The sequence below is a fragment of the Balaenoptera physalus genome, assembly GCF_965194825.1.
Source record: "Balaenoptera physalus genome assembly, chromosome: 1".
Classification (NCBI taxonomy): domain Eukaryota; kingdom Metazoa; phylum Chordata; class Mammalia; order Artiodactyla; family Balaenopteridae; genus Balaenoptera; species Balaenoptera physalus.
The window spans coordinates 62,701,973-62,717,374 of record NC_138882.1 but is presented as its reverse complement, the minus strand read 5'-3'; the positions used below and the strand labels follow the sequence as shown (position 1 = coordinate 62,717,374).

Here is a 15,402-nt window from a genome sequence, read left to right as displayed (position 1 = left end):
TTGAATCTTAGCTCTGATACTTGATAACCAAGTGCCTTTAAGCACGGTGACTTAACCCCTCCAGCTTAGCTTCTTTATCTCTAAAAGAAGGATAATGATAATTGTATTGACTTCCTAAAGTTGGTGTGGGAATTAAATAATTTAATGCAAGTCAAGGACTTAGAGCCTGGCTCATAGGAAGCTTTAATTAAACATTAGCTAATCTTATTATCTTTGGCATTACCTGGGGAGAGAGCTTTTAAATGTAGATAGGTTTAAGTGGGAATGACCAGCTCAGTTTGGAAATAACTGTCACATCAAAGCCCCTGAGTATACTAGACTGTTGGAAGTAGGAAGTTCGGAGAAAGACTGGGTGTCCATAACTGGTCTTCTTTACAAGGGGAGAAGATAAAAGCTTTAGGAAGCATCTTAGCCTGGATTCTGTCTTCACCATCTCTAGCTCAGTTCCAGAACTTTAGTTCTTTTGATTTTGCCAGTCCTCTCCAGAAATTATGTCTACTTCCTTGCCTGATTGGTGGTGTAATAGATCAAAGTAAAACTTGGAATTCAATCTTCAAGTTTTAGGCCCTGCCATGTCATTTAGGCAAATATTGCAACTCTTGTGTCTTATTCCTTATCAAATTTGAGCCATCATTTTAAACTTCTTCTTGAGAGTTCAATGAAGAATGAATTCAAGAAATTAGAAGAATTTTAATATTTTCCATATACAGTACAAGTCCAAATGAAAGTAACTTATGTTGTCCCATACAGTTCATGCCCACAAGCAAGTGCCTGGTCTCAATCTTACAGATGCAGTGATAAATAAGATGTTGACTGATCTCAAGTTGCTGTCAGTCTACTGGGGAATACAGACAAGAAAATCGACGTGGGATAAATAAGAAAGAAATATATGGAGCTATTGGAACACAGAATAGGGATGCTTAGCCTGTCTTGGCATCCAAAGAAAGCTTCCTGAAAGAAACGGTCCCTGAACTATTATCTTCCAGATGAATAGGTGTGTTAGCCATGTGCAAAGCAAGAAAGCCCTGAGCAAGTCAGTGATTGATATACAAAGCAATATGGTAAGTGTGGAGAACTACAAGCATTTTGATGTTACTAGAAGGAAAGAGGAGGCAGGGGATGATGTGAGATGAGATTAGGGAGAAAGATAGGAGCTAAGACAAAATGCCTTTACCTTTTTTCATTGGTTTAATGAGTATCTACTATATATCAAGCATTACTCTATGCCTTCAGGAGCTTAGATTTTATTCTGTAGGACAAATGGTAGGTAGAAATTAAAGGGTGGATGGTCACGTATGTGTGATGTTTACTTGATATTTAAAATTGATCAGATTACCTATAGTATGAATAATATATTTGAGGGGCGCTAATTTAAAGATGTGGAACTCAGTTCAGAAATGACTGCAGTAATCTAGGAGGAAGATAATGAAGGCAATAGTGTAGAGTTAATAAGTAGAAGACAAATTGGAGAAACAGTAAGTTATAAAAATGAGTAGTAACCTTCCAAGACTGAACCAGGGAGAAATCGAAATTATGAACAGACCAGTCACAAGCACTGAAATTGAAACTGTGATTAAAAACCTTCCAACAAACAAAAGCCCAGGACCAGATGGCTTCACAGGAGAATTCTATCAAACATTTAGAGAAGAGCTAACACCTATCCTTCTCAAACTCTTCCAAAATATAGCAGAGGGAGGAACACTCCAAATTCATTCTATGAGGCCACCATCACTCTGATGCCAAAACCAGACAAAGATATCACAAAGAAAGAAAACTACAGGCCAATATCACTGATGAACATAGATGCAAAAATCCTCAACAAAATACTAGCAAACAGAATCCAACAGCACATTAAAAGGATCATACACCATGATCAAGTGGGGCTTATCCCAGGAATACAAGGATTCTCCAATATATGCAAATCAATCAATGTGATACACCATATTAACAAATTGAAGAATAGAAAATGTATGATCATCTCAATGGATGCAGAAAAATCTTTCGACAAAATTCAACACCCATTTATGATAAAAACCCTCCAGAAAGTAGGCATAGAGGGAACTTACCTCAACATAATAAAGGCCATATATGACAACCCCACAGCCAACATCATCCTCAATGGTGATAAACTGAAACCATTTCCACTAAGATCAGGAACAAGACAAGGTTGCCCACTCTCACCACTATTATTCAACATAGTTTTGGAAGTTTTAGCCACAGCAATCAGAGAAGAAAGAGAAATAAAAGGAATCCAAATCAGAAAAGAAGAAGTAAAGCTGTCACTGTTTGCAGATGATATGATACTACACAGAGAGAATCCTAAAGATGCTACCAGAAAACTACTAGAGCTAATCAATGAATTTGGTAAAGTAGCAGGATACAAAATTAATGTACAGAAATCTCTTGCATTCCTATACACTAATGATGAAATTTCTGAAAGTGAAATTAAGGAAACACTCCCATTTACCACTGCAACCAAAAGAATAAAATACCTAGGAATAAACCTACCAAAGGAGACAAAAGACCTGTATGCAGAAAACTATAAGACACTGATGAAAGAAATTAAAGATGACACCAACAGATGGAGAGATATACCATGTTCTTGGATTGGAAGAATCAACATTGTGAAAATGACTATACTACCCAAAGCAATCTACAGATTGATTGCAATCCCTATCAAAATACCAATGGCATTTTTCACAGAACTAGAACAAAAAATTCCACAATTTGTATGGAAACACAAAAGACCACAAATAGCCAAAGGAATCTTGAGAAAGAAAAACAGAGCTGGAGGAATCAGGCTCCCAGGCTTCGGACTATACTACAAAGCTACAGTAATCAAGACAGTATGGTACTGGCACAAAAACAGAAATATAGATCAATGGAACAGGATAGAAAGCCCAGAGATAAACCCACACACATATGGTCACCTTATTTTTGATAAAGGAGGCAAGAATATACAATGGAGAAAAGACAGCCTCTTCAATAAGTGGTGCTGGGAAAACTGGACAGCTACATGTAAAAGAATGAAATTAGAACACTCCCTAACACCATACACAAAAGTAAACTCAAAATGGATTAAAGACCTAAATATAAGGCCAGACACTATCAAACTCTTAGAGGAAAACATAGGCAGAACACTCTATGACATAAATCACAGCAAGATCCTTTTTGACCCACCTCCTAGAGAAATGGAAATAAAAACAAAAACAAACAAATGGCACCTAATGAAACTTAAAAGCTTTTGCACAACAAAGGAAACCATAAACAAGACCAAAAGACAACCCTCAGAATGGGAGAAAATATTTGAAAATGAAGCAACTGACAAAGGATTAATCTCCAAAATTTACAAGCAGTTCATGCAGCTCAATATCAGAAAAACAAACAACCCAATCCAAAAATGGGCAGAAGACCTAAATAGACATTTCTCCAAAGAAGATATACAGATTGCCAACAAACACATGAAAGAATGCTCAACGTCACTAATCATTAGAGAAATACAAATCAAAACTACTATGAGGTATCACCTCACACCAGTCAGAATGGCCATCATCAAAAAATCTACAAACAATAAATTCTGGAGAGGGTGTGGGGAAAAGGGAACCCTCTTGCACTGTTGGTGGGAATGTAAATTGATACAGCCACTATGGAGAACAGTATGGAGGTTCCTTAAAAAATTAAAAATAGAACTACCATATGACCCAGCAATCCCACTACTGAGCATATACCCTGAGAAAACCATAATTCAAAAAGAGTCACGTACCACAATGTTCATTGCAGCTCTATTTACAATAGCCAGGACATGGAAACAACCCAAGTGTCCATTGACAGATGATTGGACAAAGAAGATGTGGCACATATATACAATGGAATATTACTCGGCCATAAAAAGAAATGAAATTGAGTTATTTGTAGTGGGGTGGATGGACCTAGAGTCTGTCATACAGAATGAAGTAAGTCAGAAAGAGAAAAACAAATACTGTATGCTAACACATATATATGGAATCTAAAAAAAAAAAAAAAAAAGGTCATGAAGAACCTGGGGGCAGGGCGGGAATAAAGAAGCAGACCTACTAGAGAATGGACTTGAGGACACAGGGAGGGGGAAGGGTAAGCTGGGACAAAGTGAGAGAGTAGCATGGACATAAATACACTACCAAATGTAAAACCGATAGCTAGTGGGAAGCAGCCGCATAGCACAGGGAGATCAGCTCGGTGCTTTGTGACCACCTAGAAGAGGTGGGATAGGGAGGGTGGGAGGGAGGCTCAAGAGGGAGGTGATATGGGGATATATGTGTATGTATAGCTGATTCACTTTGTTATAAAGCAGAAACTAACACACCATTGTTAAGATTATACTCCAATAAAGGTGCTTAAAAAAAAAAAAGAGTAGTGTGTTACTTTGCATAAATGTAGGGGGAGGTGAGAGAGTTTTATACCAGAGTACCCATATAAATCGTGGAACCACACACTGAGATAAGGAATACAAAAAGGAAAGCTGGCTGGGGACAATTGATTTTTCAGTCTTTTGGGCATCCCAAAGGTTATGCTTAGCATATTTGGAGTTCAGGGCTGGATACATGTTTTTCAGTCCAAAGTTTACATAGGTTTGTGAGTCCACATAAGTTGCTAGGTTTGACCAAAGGGGGCACATAAAGTCAGAAGAGCAATGGACAAAAGATGGAAGATGCGACATAACAATAAGTGTATGGGCTTGGATAAATGCCCATGAAGAAACCCAAGGAGAAATGATCATAGGTAGAAAGAAAACCAGGAAAGACTGATATGATGGAAACCAAGACAAAAACAGAGTAAAATGTTCAAAAAGGAGTGAAATGGGCATGCCAATGACATAAGAATTTTTTAAAATTTAGAAATCGAGTGAAAGTAAAGTATTGGTAGAAGTCATGGCTCAAGAATTGACTGAAATGAGTCAGATCTGTTCCAGTTGGTTGATCATTTACATTTATTTTGGCTTTAATTCTTTATCTATTCATTGCAAACACTGCTTTTTTTCTTATTATAATTTTCTATTTTATGCACCAGATACTTCAAACATAGTTTTGAAACTCAACCAATATCAATCAAAGGGCGTGAAGTTTCTTTCAGTAATGAGTTGACTAAGTCAAAGACTCCATGTCTTTGAATCTACGTATTCTTGCCTTTCTGTTTCTACCACCGTGACTCTGAATGATTTCAATAGACCCCTGATGATACTCCCTAGCTTCTCTCTTTTTGTTCAATCCAGCTTATGTACCGCTTCTAGGGTAATGGCCCTAAATGAAGGTGTTCAGATACTAAGTGGCCTCTCATTGTCAAATAAAGGGCAGATTCCTTCATTAGGCAGCTTTCAGTCTCCATAGGCTTACTCCAGCATATCTGGCTTTCCATCACATTAAATTATAAGCATGTATTATTTCCACTAGTTAACTGTAAATCCTTTAAGGTCAGGATCTGTAATAACTTTGTCCTTGTACCCCCTGAAATGCCAGCCCAAGTAAATGCGATGGATTTATTATCATATTTTCCAACAGATACTGTATATCATGATGTGAACTTTTCTTGTTGGCCTTGCCCTGTCATGATCTTGAGGATGACGCGAAAAAGCAAGATTACCTTCTGGGTAACTCACCCTCCTAATGATAAATGCTATTGTTTCTTTCAGTTTCAGAGTTCTACTGAATCCAGCAAGCTTACTTGATTATGAATTCCTACCAAGCCTGATTCATTATTGTAATCCTTACAGCTTTTATCCCAAAGCAATATTCTTTGTAGCACTCAAAAAGACTTTCTGAGAAGTGAATTGAAACTTCATGCTGACTTATGAAATCTTTACGGAAAGGTAACAATATTGTGCAAGCATAACCTACTGATCAAAACTTCTCATTTCTCAGAATGGCTAGTATCATTTTCCTTCAACCAACTTTCATAAACTACAATACTTTACATAGGAAGAAACAAGGGAACAAAAGTGGCTTACCGAACTGACACTGGGGCCCGTCGTACCCCAAATCACAGTTGCAGGTGTAATTATTGATAATTTCCATACACTGTCCATGGCCGCTGCATGACCAGGGTTGACAAGAAGCTTTAAGGGGGTGAGAAATTATATTAAGATGAATACTTTTTTAGTACTCCTAGTCATTTCTTTAGACATAGATAACTTTGGGGCTGTGACTACTTTAATAAACAGGAAAACTTTATTTGTACATCAATAACATTTTTTGCATAAAAATCATATGCTAAAATTTTTATTTATGTAATATACTTGTCATACAGCCATAGACATTTTTTTAAGAATGAATTTACTAATGCTAATACTCTGCAACATTTGAGGGAACTTACTGACATACATTGAAACTCTTGAAATTTCTTTGTTTTTAATGTAGTGAAGTGGATTAAACTATGACCTGACCCCAATCGTTTCCGCAGTATGTTTGGCAATCCCTTTCTTTATAGAAAGTACTGAATAGAGATTAGAAAATCTGAACTTGCTACATTACTAGAGAGTCCAATTTACAAGAGACCAAATGAACTATGTTTCACTGTTAAAAATGACTTGGAAAAAATGCGGATTGCTTTGGAACTGTCATCGTGGTCTCTACAGAAGTTTTCATACACCACAGATAATGAAACACTGCAAAGTTTCATTATATAGAATTATATAAGATTAGGCCAAGAAGGAAACGTAGCACCAAGCCGCCTACTTTACGAGGAGGAAATAGGTGACGTGAGCCTCAGCTCTTGGCTGGTTCCATCTCTCTGCTTCCACTTCCTTGCCTTATTATCAGCGACACCGATTGTCTAGCTCTTCCTCCTTACTTTCCACATATATTTATCATCTTGATGTAAAAGTGATTCAGGGGTATAGATTTTGGGTATAGGGACGAGCCTCCCACGCCAAAAATGCTCAGAAGTGACCTGACTCAAGCTTATTTAGAGGACTGGACTTATTTCAGGATGCCCTGGCAACTGCTCTGCTCCCCCAGGTTTCCGTGGGGTTAGTGCCGTCATTCCCAGAGAAGCAGTCTGCTCACTCCTACCTGTGTAGCAGAGGGCTGTCTTTGCTTTGTGGCAGGCGTCATCATTCCATTTCCCTGCGTCTTTTTCCCTCTTGATGTAGATCTCCACACAGTCTTCTTTACTCTTCTTGTTATTGGGCTCCCCGTCGCCCCAGTTCTCCGCTTCTTCGGTGAGAGATTTGTTGGTCCCTACCCAAGTCCATGCCCCTCCTACCTTCCGGATTCCTATCCAGTAGTATTTAGGACTGAAGGGAAGCGTCTTGTTCAGGTACTCAATCTCCCCCTTGTTTTGTATGGCAACTAAATCCGTGTAATTTTTTCTGCAGAACATTCTAGCCTTCTCCCAGGTCATGGGTCTCTTAGAATAATGGTAAGTCCAGCAATCGGTTCCATGATGTGCGAAGAAATCTGAAAGACATCAGTGTGAACTATGTAGCCTCGTGGTTATAGCTGAAAAGAGCCCAGAACTAATCCAGGCTGAGCCTGCCAGAGACAAGGAAGCTGACACCTCAAGAGGGTAAGTTACCCTCTTGAGGTGATGGAATTAGTCATTTGCAGATTTGAAGTAGAACCTAGAACTTCTAGTCCTAATCACTTTTCACCATGATATAGAATCCTTTTGCTCATAACTCTATTTTAGATGAATTTGGTGGCTTTTTAGATTTATTTTCATAAAACAGTTTTTTCTCAAAATTCTTTCAAGTAAAATTTAGCCAACATTTTTTAGAAATTCATATTTCTTTTTCTTAGCAGCTGTCAATCATTTAAAGTTAATTTAAGTGTGATATCATATAGCCCTGAAATTTACTGTCCACTCTTTTATTTTGGGATAATTTCCTAAAGGCCAATATTTGTGTTTCTAAGGGAGAAGTAAAATAAGAACAGGAATAATGGCATACTTTTAAGTAATCTCTTTTATATCAAAAAGATAATGTTTTACCATAGGAAGAGCTTCTTCTGGGGAAAGCACACAGCCCAAGCCTTATATATCTAACTACATAATAAAAAAAAGAACAATTGACAAAACCAAATGATGTAGGATTATGAAATTGATTTAGATTATGTTATGCACACAAAGATACTCAACTGATGGTGTATAATAATCATATGGGTGCTTCAAATACGAGGGCTTTGAAGAAACCAAAACAAACACGTAATTACACAATGATACCATAATAATATATGCCATTCTAAGCATGGTATGATCTATGTGAAACACTATTATACCATAAGGTAAAGGTTTTCACAGCCATCACCATTTGCTGAGTTTTCACTGTGTAGGGCAAATACTATGAAGAAATACCAAAGAAAACACAGATCCAATTTTTATACTTTCCTAAGGATTCTGAGCAAGGAATAACAGATGCAAAGAAAACATAATTAATCTTGATCAACTTAAACATATCAAAAATGTACAGAGAACTGGGAGACAGTTATGATTAATGAGTAAAGAATGTCATAAAATAAACCCTGCAGCAAAGGGTGGGGCAAGGTTAGGAGTTTTCTGGGGAAGTGAGAGGAAGAAAAGGGATGTCTGTAGAAAGGGTAGCTATCTACCTAATAATTTTACCTGTGAATATGTACACCCAGTGGATATTTACCAAAAAATCAACATAAATTTTTTAAAAATCTTAATAATATATAAATATCATAACATACCACAACAGAGCACAGTGCAGGCCCACAGCTCAAAAACATTCCATAAGCCCCTCTGAGCACTCTGACATTTCCATGGAAATATCTGCAAATAAAATACAAAATTATACTCAGACTTATGCTCTAAATCACAATTTTATAGCAACTTGAGGAGGTGCCTTCAACTTTCTCAAAGTTCAAAGTATAACACTTATGCCTACTAAACCTGTCTGAGGCAAGAGATTTCTCAGACATGGGTGAAAAAGTAGAATTAAATTTGCCTCAAAACTGATGCATAGTTGATGTTATTGTTTTTTCATATTTTAGCTTCAAGTTGCTGATTGTTACTGTTCTGATTTTTTCTACATTTTAGTAATTTTTTTGTGTCTACTTATCTGCTGAGCTGTCAGATGAAACTATTTGATATTTAGTATGTATATTTTTAAAATGTCCTTTGGTCTTTAATGAACTATTGATGTCTAGATTTAATGTTAAAATCTCACACTTGACTATGATGGGTCAATGCTTCAAATACCTAAAAGAATTAGGTAACCAAACAGACACTACTAAAAAAAAGGAGTTCATTTTTTTTTTGAACTAGAAAGAAACACATTTTGAGCAACTCAAATGACAAGACCACAAATTTTCTTCACACCTTAACACCATCTTTTCTGAAGTGTATCAATTCTCAGGTTAGCGCCAATGTTTAGTCACAAGAGTGCTAATTTCAACTAGATAGTAGTACTTCTTCGAGAACCTCACCAGAGACAAGTCAAGGAGAAGAAATCAGCACATCTGAGAAGAGAGATTCTAGGAGCACTTTTTAAATTAGACTCAGCATTTTTAGTTTTGGCTTTTTTAAAACCAAAAAAGAAATGAGTTGCTTCTTTTCCTTTGCCACCTGCCTCTGCATCCCAAGAAGAGGTTCTATCTGAGCATCTGGAAATCTTTTAGGCTGAAAAGCTTACCATGGCTTTGCTCCGTCCTTCTCTAGTTCTTCGGTAGCACTTCAGCCTCTGGGCGCACCACCAAAGGTCTCGGGGTCCTTGCCCAAGGATGGGTGTACAGGGAGATTGCACTCACTGTCCCCAGAAAGGCTTACTTTCTTTTATTTCTCTAACCAAGGTTCACATCCTCCCCCTCCCCTGATCCCTCCTCTTCCCCCACCTCTTCTGTTCCTCTTTCCCCACCCCTTTCCTAGTCTGGCCTCTAACACCTACCCTGAGAAAAAAAGAGCTGCTGACCAAGGACATTATTGCTAGATTCTCCCTTCTTCCTTCCTTATTTCCTTCCTCACTTCCTTCCTCCCTCCCTTCATTCCTTCCATCCTTCCAATCTCCTCCTCCTCCTCCCCCCTCCTCTTCCTCCCCCTCCTGCTCCTCCTCCCCTTCTTCTTCTCCTTCTCCTTCTCTTTCTTCTTCTCCTTCTTCTTCTTCTTCTTCTCCTCCTCTCTGTCTCTGTCTGTCTCTGTCTCTGTCTCTCTCCTTTCTTTTTATAAACATTAGACTAACTCCTGGTTATCCATGGTAGAGGACCCCTGATAATTGCAAGCACCACACAATCAAAACATTATTTTGAGAGACACAGATGTAGAGAACAAATGTATGGACACCAAGGGGGGAGAGTGGGGAGGGGGTGGTGGTGGTGTGATGAATTGGGAGATTGGGATTGACATGTATACACTAATATGTATAAAATAGATAACTAATAAGAACCTGCTGTATAAAAAACAAATTAAATTAAATTTTAAAAAAAGAAAGAATGGAAAAAAAAACATTATTTCAGACAAATTTATAGTGTGTTCAACTTCAGTAGAGCTAACCCAAAAGACTGGATTAATTTCAGCTTTCTCCTTCCTCTTTCCTTGCTCACCCTCTAGTGGACATTCTTGTTAATGGCACCTCCTAAAGGTAAGTCCTGAAGAGAGCAAAGCAGCTCTAGCTTTTTGCCCTAGCAGGTTTCAGGGCCTACAGGTACATTTACATTTCTGGAAGCTAAGATGTAAAGGAGAGAGTCTGCATATAAAATTAGGACCTGTTTGATGAAGGGTAATAGAAAGGAAGAGTCACTGACATAATCAGATTAGCATTTTTAAAAAGACAATAACAATAGCTGTAGAGCTCAACCCTCCATATTTATTACCTTATTTAACCTTTATAAAGCTTAAATATCACTGCTCCCCAGTGGATACCATGATTATCCCCATTTTTAAAAGTCTCAGAGAGGTTAAGAAAGTTGCCTTAGTCACAGAGCTAGTAAGAGACACGGCTGGGGTTTTGAACCAGGGCCAGTCGGTTCTGGAAACTATGCTCTTGATGATTAAGCTGCACTGCTGGAAGGAGCTTGGAAGACATGTTGAAGTGGGGACCAACCTGGAGCCAAGAAGACCCAGAGGTGCCAGTACTCCTGCTACACCCCAAAGACATGGCTAGACCCGTGTTTCTCAGTCCTTTCCTTCAATTCTCTCAACCCTTGTCCAGTCGGGCTTCCAACCACATCTGAGATTGCTCTTGCCAAGGTCTTCCACTTCACTGAAGCCGAAAGCCAGTTATCTGTCCTCATCTTATTTGACCAATCAGCTCCTAGATTTCCTCCTACTTCCCTGACTAGTCCTTCTCTGTTTCATTTGTTGATTCTCCCTCATCTGTCCAACCACAAAATCTTTGGAGTGCTCCAGTGCTCACTGCTTTTCTCTTCTTATTTACCTTCACAAACTTGATGATCCAATCCAGTCTCTTCACTTTGATTACCAGCTAAATGCTGACAACTTTCAAATTTATGTTTCCATCCAGCCCATCCCCCTGCCCTGGGAATGTTCCCCATTCCCAGCCAAATGCCTACCTCATATCTCCATTTAGTTCCTTTATAAGCCTCTCAAATTGTACATGTATCGAACTGAACTTCTGAATTTCCTCCAAACCTGGTGGGCTCTTCCCACAGCCTTTCCCATCTCAGTAAATTATAACCCCATCCTTCCGGTTACTTAAGCCAAAGATTTGGAGTTAACTGGGACTCCTCTCTTCTTCTCACAACTCATATCCAATATGTCAGCAACTTTTTGGCTTTATCATCAAAATATTTTCAGCATTCACTCACTTCTATTTTATTACACATCCAAACCACCATCATCTCTCACCTATGTTACTGCTGCAAAAGCCTCCCACCTGGACTCCATGTTTCTACTCTTTTCCTCTTATAGCCTGTTTTCAACAAAATAACTTAAGTGATTCAGCTAAAATGTGTATCATTCAGGGGCCCAGCCAGAAACAAAATTGACCCCAGATGGGTGAATTCTTCACCCACTGAAGAGCCCTTAATGGAGGGGCCACTTACAACAGATTAACAACAAGGTTAAGAGAACAAACAAAAGAAAATGAGCTATCCAGGGACTGGCAATATAGGAAGCTCTTGCATCTCTGAGACTAAAAATTCAAGGGGAGGAGATAGTGTATCATGACCCAGTGAGGACTGGGACCCTAGAGAAGTCGTAGTGGAGGAAGGATGCAGCTGCTTCCAGAAAGAGCACCAAAGAGGGAAAAGAGTGGGTCAGAAACACCCTGACCACTGTCTCTTGTCATTCTCTGGTCTCCTTTAGGAGCCCCTTATTAGTTAAATCAATTGGAAACCAGCCTACCAGTGACTTGGTGATGCAATCTGCAGAGGTCAGCCCCCCCCCGGGACACTGAGCAAGGAATGGTGGGAATGGATGCTAGATGACAGTTGGACAGGGGGAGAATATAACAAGCACAAAAGAACACAAGTCAGACCACTTCACTCCCCTGTTCAAAACCCTCCAACGGCTTCTCAACCCACTCAGAGTAAAATCTAAAGTCCTTACGTTGGCTTACAAAGTCTTGGATGGTCAGGTCCCTGCTCCCTAGTCATTTTTGTCCTCTGAGATTTCCATTGTTTTTTGTAAGCTCAGCTATTTATTTAAAGCAAGCTGTTGTAATCCACCTAGCAATTGTTAATATTATACTGGTAGGGGTTTTCAGAATATTAATCCTCCATATTTCCAGAAGGAGAAAGTCCAGCATTCAGTAAATATCAGTTAAACAAAAGGATGGATAAATGGATAAACAAACCTCTTCGTGGTCATAAACTATAAATGACATTTTTTTAAAGGGAAGACTTTACCTTTTCTTCTTAGTCATCATTTTTCTGGATATCTTTGTTATTCTGTTAGTTTTCTGGACATTTCTATTCTTCTTTAAAAATTGTAGAAATAGCCAGGGCTTTCTTCAGAAAGCTAGTTTTGGTCTTCTGGCACCCAGCCAAAACTATATCATGTCCCAGGGTTGCATGATGTCTACATGGTATCCCAACACTTGAGGCCCTTGTCAGAGAGAAGGAGCAACCTTAGGTCCCATCCAAAGTTTGCTTTCTTGCTTTCTTTCCTTATTTATTTATTTATGGTGTGTGTGGGAGCTATGTAGTGACCATTGTCAAATATACAGGCAATCCATTCACTTTTTCATACATTTTAAATTCTGCCCTTATATCAAGGTAGATTTCTAGAAGACTTGGACCACATCAGCTTAGCCTCTCACTAAATTCCTCTCACTGAGTTCACCAATGGTGTTTTTTTGGCTTTTGTCAAAGCTTTTTTTCATATGGATGCCTTTGAATCATATGGATGGATCTTACGTTTGTTGAAAACATTTTTGGGGGGAATACAGTGAGAAATTTGCTTTAAATTTAATACACGTTTACCTATGCTATGGAATATTACTCAGCCATAAAAAGGAATGAAGTCCTGATACATGCTTCTAACACAGACGAATCTTGAAAACATTATGCTAAGTGAAAGAAGCCTGTCACAAAAGGACAGATATTGTGTGATTCCATTTATATGAAATATCTAAATATTGGAACCAGAGTACATCCCAAGAGCCAAATAAGAACCTGAAGACTAATGAGTTTGTGGAGATTTTATCATTTAGTCCAGGGGTGGTGATAAGGAACCGTTCTGAGAGCTATCAGTGGGAATCAGTTGATGAAAGTTACTAAAGGGACTATTGATAGGATTTGGCACCATTGGGAGATCAAGGAGAGGGAAAAAAATCTCCTTGATTTTGACCAAAAGTCTGTTGTGGTTTTATTAATTGATTGATTGATTGATTGGCAAGACAGGAGGCTCGTCTTATTGCTACATGCCTCTTTGCAGTCAAATGATTTTATAAACCAGCAGCATGACTATATATATGCATAAATGAAGAGAGAAATATTTTAATTTCTCTTGGCTTAGAATCTTTTGGGAGAGAGATCCTAAAATTTTGAGGTAGATACTATATTTATTATTTCGAATTGAAAGAAGAACAAAAGCTTTCTGTTTAGGTAGATGTTTGTTTTCTTTCATTAAAAAGTTCTTTTCTAATCTTTTAACCTGCTGATGCCAAGAATTGTTCTACTTTGCACTTCTGCGCTTTCTACTTGCCTATGTCCATTTGACTTGGGCACCTGTTTTCCTTCTGAATACATTTAATTTGTTCAATTTACTCTCTTTTTTTTTAGACCTAGAAAAGCTAACATTCCTGCTTTCTCTGCACTTCAAGCTGATGTCTCAAGTGTGTACCCATTTCAGTCCTACATGAAAACAGCCCTAATTAGCAGAATCTATCCTTGTTTTTCATTTTTTTCTTTAATTTTCTCTTAAGTAATACTTTGAGCTAAGAAGAAGTATAAAATCAAAGTGAAAACAACTGTAGTCTGTAACAGTGTTATAGCCACATTTCTTTTTTTTTTAGTCTGGATAACCAAGCCAAAAGTTAAACCATGTTTTCTTAGGAAATTCAGGTATTCGGATTCTTTGATAGCGGTGAGATTCTCAAGGTGGTTTTTAGCTTGGTACACACCAGGCTTTGTGCCTTGACACTATTCTAGTGTCTAGTGTCTGCAGAATAAATCAAGATGAATTGGTTGACTTGAGCAGCCTAGAATTGAGACTGACATGATGCAAAGACTCTAGGAGTCTTTGTTTCATTGAGCTTAATGACTGTTTTCAGATTATTAAAACTTTTTCAGACAACTGTAGAGTATTGATGCAAAAGCCCATATGTATACTACTTCATACCCATTAGGGTGGTGATAATCAAAATGACAGACAATAACAAGTATTGAACAGAATGTGGAGAAATAGGAACTTTCATACATTGCTGGTGGGCTTGTGAAATGGTGCTACCTTTTGGGAAACAATTTGGCAGTCCCTCAAAAAGTAAAACGTGAAGTTACCATATGACCCAACAATTCCATTTCTGGGTATATGTCCAAGAGAACCGAAAACATAAGTCTACTCAAAAACTTGTGCATGAATGTTCATAGCAGCATTATTCACAATAGCCAAAAAGCAGAAACAATCCAAAGGTCCATCAGTTGATGAATGGAAAAAGAAAATGTGGCATATTCATACAATAGAGTATTATTCAGTTTATAAAAAGGAATGGAGTACTGATACATGGTACAAAATGGCTGAACCTTGAAAACGTTTCGTTAAATGAAAGAAGCTAGACACAACAGGCCACGTACTGTATGATTCTATTTGTATGAAATGCCCACAATAAGTAAATTTATAGAGGCAAAAAGTAGATTAGTAGTTACCAGTGGCTGGGGAAGATGGAGAGTGACTTCTAATGGATCCTGGGTCTCTTTTTGGGGAGATAGAAGTCTTCCAGAGTTAGATAGCAGTGATGATCACAGGATCTTGTAAATATACCAGAAGCTGTTGGATTGTACACTTAAAAAGGAT

At 38.1% G+C, this 15,402-nt stretch overlaps 2 protein-coding genes across 3 annotated transcripts in view; one reads left to right on the top strand and one right to left on the bottom strand.

The window, feature by feature from the left end:
• Positions 1-15,379, bottom strand: part of SELL (selectin L) — a 31,025-nt gene extending 15,646 nt beyond the window's left edge. For both annotated transcript variants that reach the window (XM_082438595.1, XM_082438596.1), the window contains exons 1-4: positions 9,626-15,379; positions 8,682-8,763; positions 7,044-7,430; positions 5,981-6,088 (exon numbers count right to left, since the gene is read on the bottom strand). In XM_082438595.1, coding sequence (XP_082294721.1) covers positions 5,981-6,088; positions 7,044-7,430; positions 8,682-8,763; positions 9,626-9,628 — 580 coding nt within the window. In that variant the 5' untranslated portion in view covers positions 9,629-15,379. The remainder of the gene's footprint in view (positions 1-5,980; positions 6,089-7,043; positions 7,431-8,681; positions 8,764-9,625) is intronic.
• Positions 1-15,402, top strand: part of FIRRM (FIGNL1 interacting regulator of recombination and mitosis) — a gene marked incomplete at its 5' end in the record, with an annotated part of 325,889 nt that overhangs the window by 194,770 nt on the left and 115,717 nt on the right. The gene's annotated exons all lie outside the window — the stretch shown is intronic.